The following is a 21,265-nucleotide window of genomic DNA, read 5'->3' on the forward strand; positions in this document are numbered from 1 at the left end:
TTGAGATCGCGTCCCTTCAACAAACCACCAGAGGTGTTTATTATTTTTTAAACCCAAGAAAAAAAACAAAAAAAAAAACATCCTAGTCTAATTGCTTTAAATAATTATTCCGCTATGAGTAAATATCTGTCATGTCATTTGACTGAGATACTATTTTAGGGATCAACAAGTCAGACAACTGAGAATTTGGGTCTTGTTGAACAGAGATCTTTAAGGCCTGCTAAAGCAAATAATAATAATAATAATAATAATAATAATAATAATAATAATAATAATAATAATAATAATAATAATAATAATAAACAATTAAAGGAACATTATCAAAATCGAAAGAAAGACAACTAATGCAAATAAATCTTAATCTTCCAGAGATCACGCAGAAAAGCAGTCTTTAAATTTAGTCCTCCATTTGGCCCCCACTCCTCCACCTCCGCTCAACACCACGGTGTCTGAAGAGCTGAGGACCAAGCTGCTTTGTTCATGTTTCCATGCAGTGACCCTCAGCGGCCTGACGCTGCATCCTGCTTCAGCTAACAATAGGCACTTTAACTATCAGTCGCGCTTACCAAGCAAAATGTCCGGTCAGAGTCAATTATTATTAATCTGTTCCATCTACATGTAGTGATCTACAGTGCGGATAAATATAGAAACAAACAGAAGGCCGCCATTGTTTTAATGACTAGTTTAAAAAAAAAAACACACACACACACACACACACATTGACCTGAAATGGCCTATACTGTGTCAATCGTTTGTAAAAATTTATTATTATTATTATTATTATTATTATTATTATTATTATTATTATTATCCATTATAACATTGTAACCATCTAATTTGACTGCTAATTTCCTCAGTTAAAAGCCTGCCTGACAACAGCCTAACGTGTGCATGGAGAGAGTGACTCCTCCGTCTGCGCGGCTCCGCTCCTCCTGTCCAGGCATTTTTCTCTGAGGAGGCAGCGAGCATCCGTCACGTGACACCGCGTTAGCCAATGGCAGCAAAGGAACTTAACTTTGGCCATAAGGGAAGGGCAGTAAAGAGCGATCAGAGCCAAGGAGTTTCACTCTGTGTTCGTTAATGATCACCGGCGCACATACAGACTACAGTTGGACACACCGGCTCCGACGGCAGCAAAGGTTTAGACAGAGTCCACCTGGAGTTATCTTGGTCTTTCCCCCCCTTAAGCAGCCTGCGCGAGGCTGCAGCAGCACACAGTACATTCAGTCTTTGGTTTAATTAGACAATCTTCTGTGACTGGCGGCTGTCTGTAGCTCAGATGCTGGGAGACAAGGCTCACGGTAAGACCAGTTCCTGCTCTGCATGTTCTATACCGGCTGCCATCACCTTGATGGAGTGTGTTCCTGTTCGGTTACCGTCCCAGTCAAGAACTCGGTACATCAGCCTGATAGGCTAATATAGGAGCGACGTCTCCAGTTCTTTAATTAAAATCGCTCATATAGTTTTTAAAAAAATATATTATACCAAACTTTTTCACACAAGGTGGAATATAATTCAAAAATGAAATAAGCAAAGTATTGGAATTTTCAGAGTCAAGAATCTGACTGAGTGGAATATAATTGTTAAAACAATTATGAAAAATGTTTCTAAAATAAAAATAGCTACACAATAAGATAGATAGATAGATAGATAGATAGATAGATAGATAGATAGATAGATAGATAGATAGATAGATAGATAGATAGATAGATAGATAGATAGATAGATAGATAGATAGATAGATAGATAGATAGATAGACATTGTAGTAACACGACGAATTATAATGACGGAAATGATCATTTGTCATATTCTAGAATAGCATCAAAAAAGTAAATTAATAATCAAAAATGCAAACTTATATGCACTAGATGTAAAGAAGAGATATAGTAAAATACATATTAATAGTTATGTTTGGATAGAAAGTATAGAATTAAATAATTAAAAAACACTTAAGAATATTGCAAATAAAATTCTGAGCCTCATTTTATAATTAATATTACTGCTACCAATAACAACGACAACAATAATAGTAATAATAATAATAATAATGATATTCATAATGAGAGGAAGTTTACTGGTTTATCTTAATCATTTCTCAAACCGTGCCACTGAAGCCCAGCAGCATCTCTCTTTGAAGCTCCTCTTGTCCGCCCTGTAGAGCGCGTGCTCTCCGGTACCAACTGTTGGTCCGCGTGCTCAGCTGCTGCGGAATACATTTCCGCTGCAATTTATTTTACTTAGCTGGCTTAGCTTGGCCTTTTTTTTTTTTTTTTACTTTATTTTTATTTTCTCATCTGTCATATTGTCTTTGGTGCGCTGGAGGTCGGTCACATTTGAACGACCGATACCTCGGCCGCGGTACCATTAACACACGGCCGTTCCCGCTGCTCTGGCCCGGACACCGAGCGGGAGACTCAGCCTGGCTAACTGTGAGACGCTTACAGGCGGAAACTTGTGGGGGGAAAAAAAGGTGTCTTGTTTGAGCCGCTATGTTAAATTACGTGAAAAGAATGAATGCTTTTTAAAATGTAACGTCTTAATTTAGCCCCTGTGATAAACTATATGTCTCTTGAAAATTTATAGAACCGTCATAATAACTAGAAATCAGTTTAACAACAAAGAACAATTTGCAGGCTATATTATTAAATAACTGCTTAGGATCTGCATCCATAGGGTCGAAAAATTTCCATCGAAATGACAATGTTTCCAATCTGCTTATATTATATAAAATATTATTAGTAATAGAAAATAGATTAGTCTTCCTTAAAAAATTAAATAAATAGAAAAAAGTGCTGTAACTGCGTAAGCTTTAATAGCACAATAGGTGTGCATGAAGTTCGAGTTAACGAAATAAATATTACAAACAATTTAAGTTATGAATTAAGTGGTATGTTTTTTTTACTTGTGTTAAAATTATAAGCCGAATATTGAAAGCCAACCTAGATCGTTGAATTAGGTAAAAAAAAAAAAAAAAAGAAAAAGAAAAAAGAAAGTAATTATAAATAAAAAAAATAACGCTACAGTAGGCCATGATTAGGTCAAATTATTTCGCCAAATAATTAAAATGCAACAGCCGCATATATATATATATATATATATATATATATATATATATATATATATATATATATATATATATATATATATATATATATATATATATATATATATATATATATTTCTTATTTCTTGGTCAATTATGATTTTCTCTGTATGTGTGCTTGCGGTAATCCAGGCGTGACTTTGAAGGTGATGGAATACACATACGATGATGACCTGGAAGAGCTGTGTCCTGTGTGCGGAGACAAAGTGTCCGGATACCACTACGGTCTGCTCACCTGCGAAAGCTGCAAGGTAGGACAGCTCTATAGCTCCCACTGTCAGCCGCGGCCCGGTCCGCACTGAACTGGGCTCTAAATGCTCGTTCAGATTCACTGACGACTAATATGATGAAACGTGACCCCCCCTCCCCCCACCCATCGGTCTCCTTCACATCCTAAATACATTTTCTTTAAACTGCTACTTCGTCTTGTTCATTAATTAACCAATTTTGCTTTAAATTAAACGAAAAAAAACAAAACAAAACAAAACAAAAAAACACAACGGTTGGAACGCTTAATATGTGGAGCTATTTTTTGACCGCAGTTGAGATGCTGTTCGGGGCCCAGCGCTTCATTTCTTCTGCCGTCTCTTCTCCTCGTTCTCGTGTTCCGTCTGTGTTCAGGGCTTCTTCAAGCGGACCGTGCAGAACAGCAAGAGGTACACATGTGCGGAAAACCAGGAGTGTAAGATAGACAAGACCCAGCGGAAGAGGTGTCCGTTCTGCCGCTTCCAAAAATGCCTCAACGTAGGGATGCGCCTTGAAGGTATGTCCATATTTACTGCCCTCAGTAATAATAATAATAATAATAATAATAATAATAATAATAATAATAATAATAATAATAAATTAAAAAAGAAAAATAAGAAAATAATTTTTTTTTTCTATTCTTACTCTTTATTATTAGTTACTAGAGTAATACAATTACCAGAATAAGTCCAGTAATGTAATTCCATCATCCAGTTTGTGATATTTTAAATTAATTTTAGCTATGTGGTCTTGTGACTTAAATTATTTCCTTCTTGTTGCCTGGTGGCTTTAGTTATAGCCTACACACACACACACACACACACCCACCCACGCACACACACACACACACGCCCACACCCCCACCTCCACCCCACACACACACATACACACATTGGATGAGATTAATTCCCAGACAGCAGTAAAAGGAAAGCACCTGCTTCCGTAGCAGAAAAAAAACACACATTCTTTTACTTACTGATAAAACTCTGGAGACTCCCCAGGGAAGAAGGAGTAGAGCTGCTCACAGACTCTAAGGGGATTCTTCGTATCCCTAAAAGGGAAGCAAGGAAGACCATCATGTCTGTCATTTACTCCATGAGAATAACTCTAGATGTAGCTGAAACCAGAGCTTTCAGTTAGCTTGTTTTTGTTGGTTCCAGCTGAGCTTTAAAAGCTCTACTTTTACAAAAAATTGTGTCAGAAAAATGGCTTTACCTGGAACTCCATTTTCACCTTTTGTGTCTTGTGTGATAGCTGTACGTGCAGATCGCATGCGTGGGGGGAGGAACAAGTTTGGCCCCATGTACAAGAGAGACAGGGCCTTGAAGCAGCAGAAAAAGGCTTTGATACGATCCAACGGGTTCAAGCTGGAGACCTCGGCCCCCCCACCAGCCTCCCCTCTGCAGACTGACTACAGCTTTACTGGCCCCCTACATGCTCTGCCCACCATCTCTAAAAGTCTTCTGCCGTCCACCCCGAGCTCCATCACCTCTACAGACTACGAGGCCAACCTCTATGGACCTACGTCACTGGGCATGGCCATGCAGTCCCATGTGCCCCTGACTCCCCAGTACCAGTACACAGCATTCCCCAACAGGGCAATTAAAGCTGAGTGCCCAGACTACACCAGCTCCCCCGAGTCCATCACAGGATACCCCTACCCAGAGGTCTACCCCTCAACCTCTCCTCAGCCGCCCAGCCTGCCACCGCTGGTGCTGGAGCTGCTCCGCTGCGACCCAGACGAGTTGGTGGTGCAGAACAAGATTGTGGCTCACCTGCAGCAGGAGCAGAGCGGCAGGAGCCGGATTGACAAGCCCAGCACCTTCAGCCTGATGTGCCGCATGGCGGATCAGACCCTCTTCTCCATCGTGGAATGGGCTCGGAGCTGCATCTTCTTCAAGGAGTTGAGGGTGAGTCTTTAGCATTTCACAAGCATGCTTGCACTCACCTAAAGCAGAGATGACTGTATAAGGTTGACCTTTGCAAATTCAGAAAGATGTTGCAATACAAATCTGACTGGTTTTTTAAAAAGGTCTTTGGTCCAGTTCAGTTTGATGTTATCTTTTTTATCTGTTGCTTTCTTCAAGTGTGTGTTTGGTGGCAAGGAGTGGTGGTTACCGCTGTGGTACTGTGTCTTTGTAATTTTGTGTGCTATTATGCTGTTTGATTATTTTTGCGTTTTGTACATTTTATGTAATTTAGGATTTTCAAATCCATAGTTTTTCCTTAATGAACCATTCACCATTCCTTAATGGAGTGATTTGGAGTAATCAAATTACTCCAAATCACTTGGATGTGATTCACTAAATCATTTTTCACCCAACACAACTTTTGAAAAAGCTTCCTGATAACAGTTAATATGAACAAACATTTGGCAATGCATAATTTAAAAGGAAACATCAATACTTATTTCTACTCAGGAGACGACATGAAAATTAAAATTTCAAATTTAATTGACATTTTTGTAAAATTTCAATTAACTTTTTCAATATTACAATTTAATTCCATTAAAACTCTGAGAACATCATGGTCACATTAGATTGGCTTTTCTAAAAAGAAATGAAATTGAGTGAGAGTTGGTAGTGATGTGAAGGGTTTTGTGGTGAGGAAGATGTTCTCTAACTTTATAAAATTACATTTTGGTAATTGGTAAAAAAAAAAAATAAAAAAAATAGTGAACACAAAAAACATAATTGGTATTTAGTGCCAATCATAGAGATGCAGAAAAATAACAACACTGTCCACTATTACCCTGGTCACTGAAATTTTTCCTCTATGCTCAGACTAGTCAGCATTGTTTGCCATTTCAGTCTTTAAAGGCAAATTGCGCCAACTATGAGGAGCGAATAGCTTGTGTTGTAGGAGAATGTTGGAATACCTTCATCCTTGTAAGGATGGTGAGCGAAGTGGCGTCTGCAGTTTATCACAGCTCATACATCCCTTAAAGCAGATGAATTTCCAGATCTGTCGTTTCTACATTTATGACTGTCAATTGAAATGTGCCACCTATCAGTTTACATGACGCGATCTTTCCGGTGTAGACAAACAGCAGTTATTGCTCTGGTCAGATCTCCTCAGCTAAGTAAACGGTCAAGCTACGGATAGGCCTTGATGCCACTTGGTGAAGCTCTGTGCTGTCTCATCAACAAGTGGACTCCTCTCAGGTTCACTCAGAGCACATTTGCTGTATGATTTGATTGATTTTATATGCTCTTCTGAATATACAGTAAATTGGATTTTTGTTTCAGTTGTAAAGTGCATTGTTGATGAGATGCAACAATGCAGACAAGACCCAGGAATTGGAACTATATAAATGATCAACATTTAAAGGAAAGTTCTGCTCTTCTGCTACTTGAAAGTTATGTTGCATTTTCCTTTCAGTGCAGGGCACTTGCTTGAAACTAATTATTGTGTACTTCTAGATACATTGAACTAAATGTTGAAGAGCTGGTTGATTAGTATATATTTTAGAAACAGAAAAATAAAGTTTAGGTCATTGAGGAACTCTAATATTTAGGAAGACAAATGATTATTTTATGAAACTCCCTCCATGATTGTGAATTCTCTTCAAATATAAATGTTAGTTTTTACTTCTTAAATGGTAACCAAAAGAGGAAGCCCCATGTCTAATTTCTGTTTTCTTCCTTATCCCTGCTTTTTCTAATTTTCCCAAATGTTTGTGTGGTTAAGGGAGGGATGGCTTCCCAGCTCATCAAAATTTAAGATTTTCAAGAGGCACACCAAGAAATGAAGGGACAGAAGTTGTGCCTGCAGAGACATTGAATGTAAATATTTGGTTGTATTCAATGTCATAATAATCACTCCTTAATTCTTTTTGGTATGACTCACAATAATCATTAATAAGCACAAGAAATGCAAAGGTTACATATTACTTGATTTAAAGTAATTTGCATCCACAATAACCATTATACTGTAAAGCTTGATGCATAATAATGTGTTTTACTTACCATAAATTTATTTTTGGTAAGTAAAACAAAAATTAAAATAATAATAATAATAATAATAATAATAATTATTATTATTATAATAATAATAATTATTATTATTATTATATTTGCACTTCATCTAAAAGATAAGACTTCAGAAGAAGCTGCTTTAGCATTGATCTGATCAGATCTTTTTATGCCTCTTAATGACGTCTGTCTCTGGCAACTCTTTTGTATTATTACAGACAAAATTGCCGCAATTTTGCAGCTGTGAGTGTAGCAACAGGATTTTCTTTTTATCCATATTTAATACTGACACTGTTGTCAAAGAAATGTACTGTAAAACATTCACTGAAATTCTAAATATCACTATCTAACAGGGGAAGTCCTTCATAAACATTAGTGCCAAAATTAGAGATCTGGGTCAGGAGTGAATTTTGTGCTGTCCTTGGACAAATAAACAAAAAAGTCACAAATTCCAGCTAAATCTAAATTAGCTGACTGTCTTTAAATTAATAGTTCATCTTTAATGTTGGTGGCTGTGTGAAGAGTGTGTAAGCAAGATATTATCTTTCACAACAGCCACCATTAATCAATTTAATGGATTTGATTGCCTAATCTGCCTAATCTGACAGATTAGGCAAGACCACCAGAGCAGGGACAAAAAAAGAGAATTATCCTCGTGTAGAATAGACACAAATCTAGGGCTGCAGTTAACTGTTATTTTAGCAATCAAGTATTATATTGACTATTCTGATGATTAGTCATTAAATTAGATAAAAAAAACAAACTGGCACATTCTGCAAATATTTCATTCAACAACTTAAGCTCATTTTGTATAATATTAGAACTTTATAGGAAAATGCAAAAAAAAAAAAAAAAACCCAAACAAACAAACAAAAAAACAACTGTTTGAGTTTCTTTTTTAATTAGGAAAATAAACTTTATGGTGCAAGAAGTGCAATAACAGTATTCCTGTAGTGAACTCTTGATCATTTGTGGCACAGGATGCATCTGCTGCTATTAAAATCCTTCTAGCATCAACATTTAAAAAGCTTAACCCGTTTTGCTCGACTTCGCATCTATACAGTGTAGAGCTGATCTGATTTTTTATTTTTTTATTAATAATTGGATCGTTAAAGGTGCTTAATAGGAAATTTAATTTGCAGAATTTGAACCATTTTCAGCTAATACAACTACTTAATGAGTTTTGATGAATGTTTTTATAGTAAATGCAAAATGTGTGTGTATATATATATGTAATACAGAGTTGGCTTATAATCTGCTCTGACAGTGTTGTTCTTTCAGTAAATGGCATGTTTTAGAGTCTGTATACATTCAATTACTAAATTAGCTGACATTTAGTTCCTGTTCATTCTTTAAGAAGCAAAATGAGTCTCAGATTTTGACTGGAGGGCAATCCCTTCAGACCAAGTAATTTCAGACATTTCAAAAACATTTTTAGATCTTCTGATTAAACCCAACTCTGGTGAGGAGGTAAGCTAAACTTAAAAAAACCCCAATCAGTTCAGTTTAAATTGTTAAGGTGTAAAGCGAAGAAGTCTTTTCTGTCAAGTTTAACATGTACAGAGAAGTCATCACAATGACTGGCTATCATGATCTGAGGGTCTTTGTGTTTTGGGTATGAAGTATTTGGTTTGTCTTTGGGTTGCAATTTATCATTAATGTTGTTCCATACATGTGCATTAATTCGTTATTGTGTTAATTTTGTATTTATATTCATTTAGTTTCCTTTTTTAGTGTTAGTATTTAATTTTTGGTTTATTATGATGAGTTGGCAGTGGCTCAGGAGCTAGAAATTTGTCCCACCTACTATGTGTGAATGTGTGAGTGAATCTAGTAACCACTAGTAGGTTCTCTCCATTCTCCTGATTAGTCTCACCAGGTTCCCATATTGTCGTATCATCTTCCAAGCAGTTCATAGTCACTCTGCTTGACTGTCTCCTTACCAGACTATTGTTGTTATCACCAGAAATAATCATGGACCTTCCAACCATCATCATTTCTGTAGCTGGGCCTTCAGCAACACAACTGCTGTTTCCATCACAAATGTACTCACAGCTTTGTCAATATTCTGCTAATGTTGAAAAAACACAATTTAGCAATTGTAGTGTTTCCATTAAATAAGAAACACCATTAAAATTACATGTGAATAAATTTGTTCACGTGATGAGTCATTAAAAACATGCCGTACCGCCATCCTCCAACCACTTCCTGTCATCTTTGTCTTTTCTTCACGTAGTAACATGTGGTTGTTGATCACGACTTGTGTAATGCGAAATAAGTGTTTTGCAGTTTTGAAAAATACACAAATTTTGTTACAACTGAAAAACCACCTTATCCTAGTGCGAAAACCTTCTAGTGGAAAGCTTGAGTTTTTCCAAACTGCTGTCTTTCCATTAAGCAAATTTATCTTTTAATTCCAATTCGTGCAATTTTACGGCCAATGGAAACACCTCTGCTGTTTGTGTCCATAACAGCTGGAGTGTGCCTGCACCAATACACACACACATACACCCCCGCCCACCCACGCCCACACACAGCAGTTGCCCAGGTCCTGTCTTGGAGAGAAAATGTTGTGACTCTTTTCTGCATAAAACACAGTGTACATGTTCACTTTAATTAGTGATGTTAAATGATGCCTTCATGTTCAACATGCAGGAACACCATTGCTCATGCTGCAGACTGTATTATAAACCTTGAAAGATCTGATCAGTCTTCAGAATCAAAATCACTACGATAGCCTTCAGTTATTATAATTCTTAAAGTGTGTTGTTGTTTTTTTTGATTTTGAAATGTTGCTTCTTTTGTTTACCTTGGAGTCAGATCACTGGAGTCATTTGTCAAAACCCCTGTTTGATTCAGGACACTTGGATCATTTGGATCCCTGTCTACTCCTATCTGGAGATTACAAAGCTTGTCTTTAAAATACAAGCATCTAACAAATCAAACGAACAACAAAAATATTGTCACAGTGTGTATTGGTAAAATACCTAAAACAACAAACAGAAAAACAGGTAATGATATGGAGATATGCATACAGTGAACATCAGGTACATATGGGTGTCCACGTGATACATCATGTTTTGGTCAGCATCTACAGATCTGGGGTGTTTTCCACATTTTTACGATAAAAGTATTCTGTGAGCAGTCTGTCAGCAAACTTTAGCGCTGCATGTACACCAAGCTCTCAACACAGGCTCATCACACACACACAAGGCTGAGAGACGGTTAGAATGAAGAAGTCATTTTTTCAAACATTTTGCCCAACTTGAAGCTATTTGATTGTTTAGCTTTGCTCATTTTCTTCATCTAATATTGGGAGTCCACATGATTATTACTCTTAAATGTTAGTTTATTTATTGCTTGTGCGTTTTTTTTAAATAATAGATGTTTAAATGTATCAGTTTTTTTTCTGAACATGTGAGCAAACAGGATTTGAACTCTTGAGGGGAAGGCAGTGTGCAAAATTATTTAATTTTGCTTCTTTTTTCATCTCTGTTCCACTCTTTCAGAATAACCACATCTAGTTTCTATGGCAACTATACCATACAAATCAGCTAGGTCTTTTATTGATGCTGGCAGCGACATATTTGAAACTGTCATCATTCAGTTTCTCAACAGTTTTCACTTGATAATAAATACATACATAAAATAATGAATTATTCATTCCCGATGTCCAGAATGGAGGAAGACATTGATGGAAGTGTGATTTTCTCAGTACTCTCACAGGGATTATAGTGTTTAGTTGCAACTTTTGTGTGTTCCTTGTCTCAGAAACAAAGTTCACATTGTGTTGGGGCTGATAGTTGTTGCACCTTCTGATAGTTGTTGCACAAGGTATCTTTGTTGTGAATGTGTTGAAGGGATATCTTCCTGCATGCTAAAAGTCAGGGAAAGAAACACAGTGGCTAAGCAGAAATCAGTGTAATGTTTACTCTCCTGTGTATTTACTGTACTGTAATTTCACGTTTCCTGTCCCAAGCTACTGAAGCATGAGGCAGAGTTTTGACATAATGCTTTGTAAGGTGGTGGGGAAAAGTATGAGTCTCTTTAATCTAAGGCCTGCGTTGTCTGCTGTTGCCTGATTTGTGCTCCATTGTTGTGTTTGCAGTGTATCTGCAGTGATTATCTCTGGAAGAAAGATTCTGATGCTGCTAAATCAGTCACAGTCGTCTTTATCTGGTTTATGATAAAATACTATTATAATAATTATACTAATGATACCTTCATGTCCTCAGTGTGACTTTGACACAAGAGATTAGATCCTGTGTATGTTCTGCCAGGGACAATAAAGGATATTACTAAGAGCAGGGGAATCTATAATTATACACAGGTGACATAAAAAAGTTAAGGTTAAATTGATAGATTTAGTTGTTTATTGATCTGAGGTTAGATGGAACTGGAACCTTCCAATAAAATACTATTCCTCACTGCAGATATACACTTAGGACCCATTTAATTTATTTTTGCAGTGATAGCCACACTGTTTTTGCTTATTATCTTTACATTTAGAAATGTTTTGTAGATTAAAAAATAAGTAAAAGTTTTGCTTACTCGGAATCTTCTTTTAAACCCTTGTAAGCCGTGCCTGTTGAGAGCCAGGCTGCTTATATGCACAGTTGATGGTCAAAGCTGTGAGAATAAAGCTGTGTGTATTTTACCAAGAAGAGCCTGTTGAAATGACTTTTTCCCTGTGCTGGATAATTACATTCCATGCAGATGATAACGGGGGAATGTGAGCTCTCACTGCAGCTTTACTTCGTGCTTGCCTACATTGTTAAATAGTTTGCAAAATGGAAACTACTTTTCGCTGCAGTTCCTCGGTGGTGCTGTTTATCTGTCCTTACTGACTGGCCTTAGGATCACCTGCTCCACCAGAATGATGTCTGAGGAGATAAGGTTGGTTGTTTATTACACAGGTTACCAGACTTAGCTTTATGTACTTACCCTTTAATGACACACTGCATTTTTACTATCAGACATAGATTTTATTTGCATAACGCAAGATGTAATGAAACATCATAACTCTCTTGCAGCATTGCACTCACCAGTACAGCCACATCAACAGAGGCATGATGAGGGATTAAAGAGAATGGGTACCTGGGCCCATCACTATAGCAACATATTACTGGATGATAAATTATCCCAGAAGTTATTGCGATAAAGAATAATCTTGTTATTTTGAGACTCTCTGCAAGTAACGTAATGGTAATGGCATAATAATGCAAGACCACATTCTCAAAGATAAATAAACTTTAAATTATAATGATCATTTAATATTCTAACTGGAAGACATTTTAAATATCCAGAATAAACAAATAAAATTAATTATGAAGTCTCTGTAAACAAAATTATCCTACAAAAAAGGTCTAGTTGAGAACAAAGCAACAGACTGCAGATACTTATCATCCAGTTTTATTTAGAAAGAGAAAAACAATAAATCACGCAAAGGGAGATTATTGAGCTCATTTTAATTTGTATATATATATATATATATATATATACAGTATATATATATATATATATATATATATATATATATGTATATGTGTGTGTGGGTGTGTGTGTGTGTGTATATTTGTGCAAAATGCAAGTGTTATTTTAGATATAACATTATTTTTTTAATTTATTTGTAATTTATAATTGAGCCCCCCAAACTCCAAACAGATAAAACCTATGAAACAAGAGCAGTAATGTTCACTCTCGTAGTCCGAACCGCAGTTGAGCATTTTAACAGTTGAAGGCTGAAAGCTGTGTATCACTGAGTTGATTTTGCTTTTGATTATACAGTACTGTTGGCAGCACTTCAAAAAGTTGATGGGGAGTGTGTGAGGAGTCTTTGGTGATATTTGGAGTGCTGTTCTTGCTGCAGCCCTGAAACACCTCCTGGGCAGAGGGTAGGAACACCTCAGTGACCCTTTCAGCTCCACTCACTGTCTCTGCAGGGCTAGCTTTTTAGCCACGATGTGGCTGACTGCAGCATATCAACACAACCTCCTCCACATCTCTGCAGAATTATGTGAGCATGCTGTTCATTTCAGGTTTTTTAGAAAGTGCGGTCTGCTGCAGAATCACACTTAAGACAAAACGCATTTTAAAGTCTTAAAGGAATATCTTTTGCTAAAAGTAAGAATGAAAATGTGTGATCATTCTGACAAATGTTAGAATTTGTTATATTTATTTTTGCAGGCAGAAATTAGTTTGAAGGGTATTATTATGTAATATCAGCTTTTTTTAGCTTTACATTGTATTATAATGTTATTCCCTCAGCAAAAACTCATCTGAAGTGTTGCTTTAATTCTTGATTCTTTCTTTTAATCTCCGGTGGCAACCGTTCAGAGGTGCCTAAATGCTTGCTTGTCGCCGAGCGCTGCCTTTTCCACACAGATCCTCCTCTGAGCTGCAGCTTCCAAGCTTCTACCTCATAGAGTAGCCCTCCCCCATGACACCATCAATTAGCTCCTCCAGACTAGCCAGCAGCAATTAGCAAACACCTAATTGCTGCTGGCTAGTCAGCACTCCTATGATGAGTGCATTTGCTGAACTCATCATAGGAACGACTTCTCAAAGCAATGCTCCTAAGAAGAGCTACAAACAGCAGAATGGAGGAGCTTTTTTTTTACTTCGGACTTGGTGATGACAGAGTGTCAGAAAGAGCATGAACTTCTTAAAGAGACATAAATCAGGCATATTTTCCTGAGAAAATGTGTTTCATAAAAATCTGTGTGCATGGTAAATCATGCCACTTGCTCAGTGGGCTATTTGATATGTATTTGAATCCTGTTTAACATGGATCAAACATGGAGAATCAGAAAAATAACATTTCATGTGGGTAACAAAATGAAACCCTTCTGAACCCTGCTTCTTGTATGTTTGAGGGTTTTTTTTCCCCAAGTATGTCTTTGGCTGCTGCCTCCAACTCCTTTTGGAGAGGAAGCACAGGAGGTCACCAAGACCTCTTGCTTCCTTAACCCCTTCCTTTTATCACCGCACATGCAGACCCCCACCACTTCACCGGCCTAGATGAGTGCAGCACAGAAGATTGGACCATCTTCACTGCCAGTGATATATAGTTTCATTCAGATGAACAGTAATTCTGTCAGCTTGTGTTAGATAAATGTGTGTCTGGGCCTATTAGCAGCTGCGGCTGCAGAATTACTGTCTGCCGTGTCCTTCACTTTACTGTCAATACTGCGGTGGGGTGAGGTTAATCTAGGAACACACACTCATCCCCCCCAAATACAGTAGAACAGAACAGATGTGACTGTTCAAGGTGGGACTGTTAGGGTTAGCAGGTTGAAGAGGTCAAAGATGTGCTCGTAAATACACAACATGGGACAACACACACAAGTACCACCTCTATTTCACTGCTTTATGATCGCCTTCCTCTGTGGGAGTTTTCCCAGTATTTTACAGCCGCATGTTGAAGTGTTTTCTGTAATGACAGAAAATAAAGGAAAATAACTTCACCATAAAGTTAGGATTCTCTATGGGATTTTATAGAATGCCATTTAAAGGAGAGATGTACTGAGTTGCTTAAAATGAAGTGAAAATGATGTTTTTTTCCCCTCTCTGCTCTATTTTCTGAAGGTGGGAGATCAAATGAAGCTGCTTCACAACTGCTGGTCGGAACTCCTGGTCCTGGATCACATTTTCAGACAAGTTCAACATGGAAAGGAAGACAGTATCCTGCTGGTGACTGGCCAGGAGGTAACACTCCCTTGCTCGACTTCCCAGCAGCACATAAACCGTCTGCCTCACTTACTAAGCTTTAACAGCACTTCAGTGACAACTGCACTGCAGCAGCAGAAGAAGTACACTACAGGCTTGATTTATCAAAAAGAAAAAGTTTCTAAGCAATTTTTTATGTTGTTTTTATTGTTGTTTGTTTGCTTGTTTATTTAGTTTTTGTTGATGTTATTTGTTCTTTTATTCAGTTATTTATTTTGTAGATCATTTCCTCTTTTTTTAGTCTGTTGTGTTTGTTCTGTATACACTGATGAATTACAAAAGAAAACTAAGTCAAGACAATAAAAAGACAGAATAAAAAGACAATTAAATAGATTAATGCAGCAATTATAAAATTGTGCAGCAGCTAATAATACTGTGGAACATTATTACCTTAAATGGAGATTTTCATTTACCTTTTAACTAAATTCCTGTTAGGTATCACAGTGAAAAGAACCTCAAGTCATTCCTGCTGCTGCTCTGTTAGTTAAGCAAAACTGGGTATGTTAGCATGTAGATTCTGCTGCTTTCTCATTATGCAATAGTATAATGTTAGAAAACATAAACTAAAAAACAGACCAATGGTATTGTATTCATTGTAACTCCACATCTGCATATCCTCCAATTATTAATAAATTGTTTACCATTATTTATTTGCTCTCCATCCAGAAAAAAGAAAAAACAAAACAAGTAATTAGATTTACTAAAACATTACCAACATCTTTATGCTTGTTCGTTTCAGACCCAAAGTTTAATGAAGACAATATATTTTTAAATGTGTCAGCCCCTGAACTTACTTGATGAAAGAGAAACTTTTTATAGAGCGTGTAACTCTGGAAGGAAAGCTGACCCACCTCACCTTTTTCACTGGTAGAAATACTCTGATATGTATTTAATTCAATTTCAGTCCAGGTTAGTTTATTTATCTAGTACCATTTATTATCAAGGCACTTTACAAAAAAGTTATTTCAGTCCAATCACACATACATTCCAATTGATACTAGTTATTAAACAGTATAGTAACATCCATTAATTATTCAAAGTAGTTTAAAAAGTTTCTAATAATTTAGGATTCAACTTGTAATTTTGCTGAGCAAAATTAAGTTTTAGGTACTACATGGACAGAAATGATACAGTTTTGCTCTAGTTTTACAGAGCATCAACTCACTTTACCATTATGAACCATTCACACACCAGTACAATGTATTGGTGGGAAACTTGTTTTGCCCAAAGTGCACTTTGTCATCTGATGGACAAGCTGAAATAATACTTGCAAACTTACGGTTGTCTTGCCACTGAAAGCCATAGAAAACCTGTTAAATAACTAGGAATTACAGTATAGATGAAACCCTGAAGACATCAAAATTCACAATAAGCACCTAGGACCTTATTAGCTGAAGTTGCATTGCTGTGTCTAACTAGTGATGCATTCCCTAAGTAGTTGAAAGTATATTTTTTATCTGTTTATTTTTGGCATTGATACATTTTATGAAATAACCAAACAACTGATCTGCAGCTGTGTATTGCTTCTGCCCAAAAAAAGGAACACAGTTCACAGTAGGGCTAGAAGTAAGGTGGTGTGGTGGGATGTTAAAGGAATACTCACCCTGTACAGCTTCTTCTTCCACCACTTGTTAAACAAAAGGACTGTAATTAGAACTGTCTGAGAATTTAGTCTGAAGCTACTCAGACAGATTATCAGCCACAAAGTCTTCAGAACAATATCGAAAAACAGCAATGAAATAAAAGTTCATCTAAAATTGTATGATGCATATCATTTACGTCTGATCTATGGCCTGGTTTACAGATTCACTCCTTTTGTTTTTTAGCCTGATTCTCACATTTTGCCTATTTTCCTATTGACTTTGTAACTGACTTTGTATCAATTCATCCATAAATTAAGCCGTTAATTATATTGCTAGAAACATACTTTTACAGTTTTCTTACTTCTTAACAACTAGTCAAATTATAATGAATTAATAAGCAATGTGACGGTCAAGAATGTTGTTTCTGTTCACACTATATATTCATCAGATTCAATTTAATGGTCCATTGAGAGCAACTGTGATAGCTGTATGACACACAGCAGATACTGAGTCAATGTAACTATAATTACTATTCTCTAGTATGAATTGCCAAAATATCAGAATCATATTTTCATTGTGGGCTTTGTTGATCAGTGAAAATTATATGAAAAATAACTTGAGTATGTTTTATGAGTACATTTAAAAATATTTCTGAAAAAAAAATCTTGGTACTGTTGAAATTGTTTACATTCAACATATACAGTAGAAAACAAAAAGTACGCAAGTGTATTTCAATTATGAAAAAGCACAATTATTTGTTTACTATATAACATAAAAGGTTCCAACATGAACTTCTAAAGTTTTCCTAAATAGCAGTTTAGATAAAGCCATATAAATATCATAATCAATGAATTGCATGATAAATTAAAATGAGCAAAATAATTTCTATTCTGACAGTGAATATTTTTTGAAGGACAATTTTCTTTACAGAGACTTCATAATACATGTTATCCATTATTTTGGTTCTAAGTACATTTTATTTCCGTTTTATTTATAGTTTTTTATTGCTATGTTTTATTTTGGATGTTTAAAATATCTTCCATTTACAGAGCTTGATATTCTTTACTGAATTACAGTTTATTAGACTTTATGAGAGTAAAATCTAATATATTGATATGCCATTGTGAATATATTACATGAAAATGGTCCCAAAACAACAATATTATTGTTTATCGCAATAGTTATAATTACTGGGACAATTTATCGTACGGCCAAATTTGTTGCGGTGACAGGCCTACTTCATATTTCACTTGTAAGGGCTTTTCTATAGATAAGTCCAAACAAAAGCTCAGGTGCACAAAAACATGAAAATGAGCTAATAACAAAGAAATTCCTTTTTCCATATTCTTGCAGATTGAAATGTCCTCAATTTTGTCACAAGGAGAGACAACACTGTCCAGTCTGGTCCAGAGAGGTCAGGAGCTTGCAGCGAGGCTGCGGGTGCTGCAGGTGGACCGCAGGGAGATGGCCTGTCTCAAGTTCCTCCTTCTGTTCAACCCCAGTAAGTCACTCTCTAGATCACCTTTCATCACTGGAAGAAGCATAGGTCATGTTTAGCAAGAGATACATCAAAATATTAGTTATATGCATCCTGATTATTGAAATGTAGTGTTCATATTTATTGAGGATTTTCTTGTTCTGCATATTGCTATAAAAGGCCTGTGTAAAAATGATGAATTAAAAAACAATGCCTGATGCAAATTCGTTGAGTTCTTGGGTCGGCATTGCCGTACAGATGCAGCATTTGAATAGCAACACTGACATCCTAATAAAAAAATGTCACAAATGCAGATAATCTGTGCTTCCTATTAATCTAAGTGTTTTCCAACATGGCCTCTCTCCCCACAATAAGTTCACTTAATTAAATTTTTAAGCTTGACAAAGGCGATATTAACAAAAGCAACCTTATCTATTGTCCACTAATGGCATTCAAAAGAAGAGTAATGGATGGGTCTATCATTTGATAGCAAGACTGACATTCATGTAGTGGCTTGTGCAGATGGAGAGAGCATAGATGTGGCTCGCCAGATTCCCAGAAGTGTTTCCTGTTCAGTGCTGGCAAAACAGGGAACAAAGAGCTTTTGAACAGGGAGAGCACTCGTTATACACAGAAAATATTTGCTGTCTTTGCCAGCAGCTTCTTTGCTCACGCTCTTGCTCTCCCTCATCCTCAGAGTCAGATTTGTTGGGGGTAATTTAATTGCCCTTAAGCAGTTTGAAAAGATGATTCAGAGCATGGATTCAAAACATTTAATTACTGCGTGAATGGATTCTCTGAGATGGGCTCAGCTGATGCTGAATGCTATTCAGCAGTAGGGCAAGGCTATTGTCTCTCACACACACACACGCACACCCTACTGCACACGCCCACACACATTCACACACACACACATTTGGATTTCTATCCATATTAAGAATTTGCATTGACTTCTGTTCATTTTATTAACTGCATCTACGTGTAATCCCGATATTTTTCCTAATCCAAGTATATACTAGTATATTCCAGACTCTAACCTTAACTAATACTTAATTCTCTAAATCTAATCCATAGTCCGGGCTTTGGGTCCCATAGGAAACAGTCGGTCCCCACAGTGCGGTATGTCAGGAAAATGGTCCTTACAATGTATCAAATACAAGGACATGTACACACACACAGGCGCACCTACACTACATGAAAAGACAAACACACAGAGACACGCACTGAGAAATTATATTCTTTTATGACATAAAATGCTTAACTGATTAAAGCTTAAACTGTTAGTAGGATACCAGCATGCTGGCCCAAACTGTAACAATGTCACAGTTTAAACAGAATATTTGTTTGGATTGGATTTAGTGAAGGTGGGTTTATCTTACTGGGCTTTAAGTGAAACTAATACAAACAAATTATATCAACCACAATGTTATCAAGCCGTGACACAGGCATTTGGTGCACACAGTTTTATATCTGTTTTCCTGCTTGATTGAAATACACTAATTCTTACTTTTCTTACTGGTACTCCAATAAAAGTGATATCATAATCTCTTCCCATAAATTCTTGTAACTATTCTAATTGCCAGTATTTCTATTTATATAAAATTCTCTGTCAAATCAATTTTAGACAAATCTGATAAATATCAAATTTGGTTGTCAATGTTAACACGTCAATGCAGGCAATAAATCTGAAAATTTTAATGCATTAATATTACATATTGCAAATGAATCTGTTGGAGTGCAGCAGAAAGACAGGCGTGCCCAGGGCAATGTAATGTAATGTACATTACATTACATTAATAATGTAATGTAATAATTACATTATTACAGGAATAATAATTCCTGTAATATTATTACAGGAATAATATTATTACAGGAATATTATTATTCCTGTAATAAGCAAAACTGCTTGTATATTTATATTTCAAACTCACAAATTTAGGCATAGTGATTAAGCGTGATTAATCAGATTGCTTCAGTATGATTAATCAAATACAATTTTTTAATTGATTGGCAGCACTATATGATACTATTGATCTCTTCCTGTCAGAGCTTCCAGAGAGTTCCATTTGTCCTCTGTGTCTCTACAGACGTAAAGCTGCTGGAGAACCAGGCCTTCGTTGAGGGCGTGCAGGAGCAGGTGAACGGGGCTCTGCTGGAGTACATCCTGTCCACCTACCCTCAGTTTCAGGAGAAGTTCAGCCAGCTGGTGGTCCAGCTGCCTGACCTGCGCTCCCTCAGCACACAGGCTGAGGACTACCTGTGCTTCATGCACCTGAGCGGAGAGGTGACCTGCAACAACCTGCTCATCGAGATGCTGCACGCTAAGAGAGCGTGTGTGTGAACAATACACACACACACCAACATTCTACCACCAAGTGTTACATTTCTGCGTGAGGGTGTGTGTGTGCGTGTGCCTGTGTGTGAGAATGTGTATGGGAATGAAAAATAAAAGGTGAAAAGGTTTCACACTGGGTCATCTTTGTTAGGACTTTTCCTAAGGTTGAAAGATGAAAAGATGCTTCAGATGTTTGGAATTTAAAGGTTTTGAATGTTTCCATCTTCATATCCTGCACAGCTACTTTAACATGACCTTAAAACTGGATTTTCTACTCTTATTACAAACATCTGAAATTGGGTTTATGAGGGAAGTCAGAATAAACATGAATAACGCGTTAAACTTATTGTACATTCCACAGAGCTGATGTCTGTTTGCAGCTTTGCAGTTACCTGTAAGTTCCCACTTCCTGATGCCTCTGAGTTTCAGCTGGGAATTCCTCTGCTAACTGGCTGGAGGTCTGCCTGTTTTCCAGGCCCTTTTCACAACACATTTTGTTTCCTTCCTTCAGAAATCGCAGTTGCCTGCAACAATGTCTCCTATAAGGAAGTTTGTTCTGGGTGCAGTGCGGAACATAGATTATTTTATTTAAGTAAAAAACAGACTTTATAATTGTGGTTGTAAAAAATATAAAGCATCAAGGACTTCAGAGAGGTGCTGATCATTGTGACAATCAAAAATGTAAATGTCACACACCTCACTCCTGTGAGAAGTTTGTAAGCTTTATAGAATCTCATCCCTTTTTACAGGCCTGGAGGCTGTAAATTAAATATTTGCCAAAGTAGAAGAAAAACAAAAACAAAAAAAACTGAAGATGG

At 36.6% G+C, this 21,265-nt stretch overlaps 1 protein-coding gene across 1 annotated transcript; it reads left to right on the top strand.

Moving 5' to 3' along the window:
• The first annotated feature begins 1,074 nt into the window (after positions 1-1,074).
• LOC116729810 (nuclear receptor subfamily 5 group A member 2) lies at positions 1,075-20,620 on the top strand. The gene is made up of 7 exons (XM_032578594.1): positions 1,075-1,301; positions 3,237-3,355; positions 3,726-3,867; positions 4,605-5,260; positions 14,912-15,031; positions 17,989-18,136; positions 20,200-20,620. The coding sequence occupies exons 1-7, from the start codon at positions 1,280-1,282 to the stop codon at positions 20,451-20,453; spliced, it is 1,461 nt and encodes a 486-aa protein (XP_032434485.1). The 5' UTR covers positions 1,075-1,279; the 3' UTR covers positions 20,454-20,620.
• Positions 20,621-21,265: the final 645 nt, after the last annotated feature.

The sequence above is a fragment of the Xiphophorus hellerii genome, chromosome 12 (assembly GCF_003331165.1).
Source record: "Xiphophorus hellerii strain 12219 chromosome 12, Xiphophorus_hellerii-4.1, whole genome shotgun sequence".
Taxonomy (NCBI): domain Eukaryota; kingdom Metazoa; phylum Chordata; class Actinopteri; order Cyprinodontiformes; family Poeciliidae; genus Xiphophorus; species Xiphophorus hellerii.

Excerpts from the sequence above, each read along its gene's own strand:
- LOC116729810 (XM_032578594.1), top strand. The coding sequence starts at position 1,280 with ATGCTGGGAGACAAGGCTCACG. Across the intron at positions 1,302-3,236 it reads GCTGGGAGACAAGGCTCACG|GCGTGACTTTGAAGGTGATG; the intron begins GTAAGACCAGTT and ends GCGGTAATCCAG. Across the intron at positions 5,261-14,911 it reads TCTTCTTCAAGGAGTTGAGG|GTGGGAGATCAAATGAAGCT; the intron begins GTGAGTCTTTAG and ends TATTTTCTGAAG.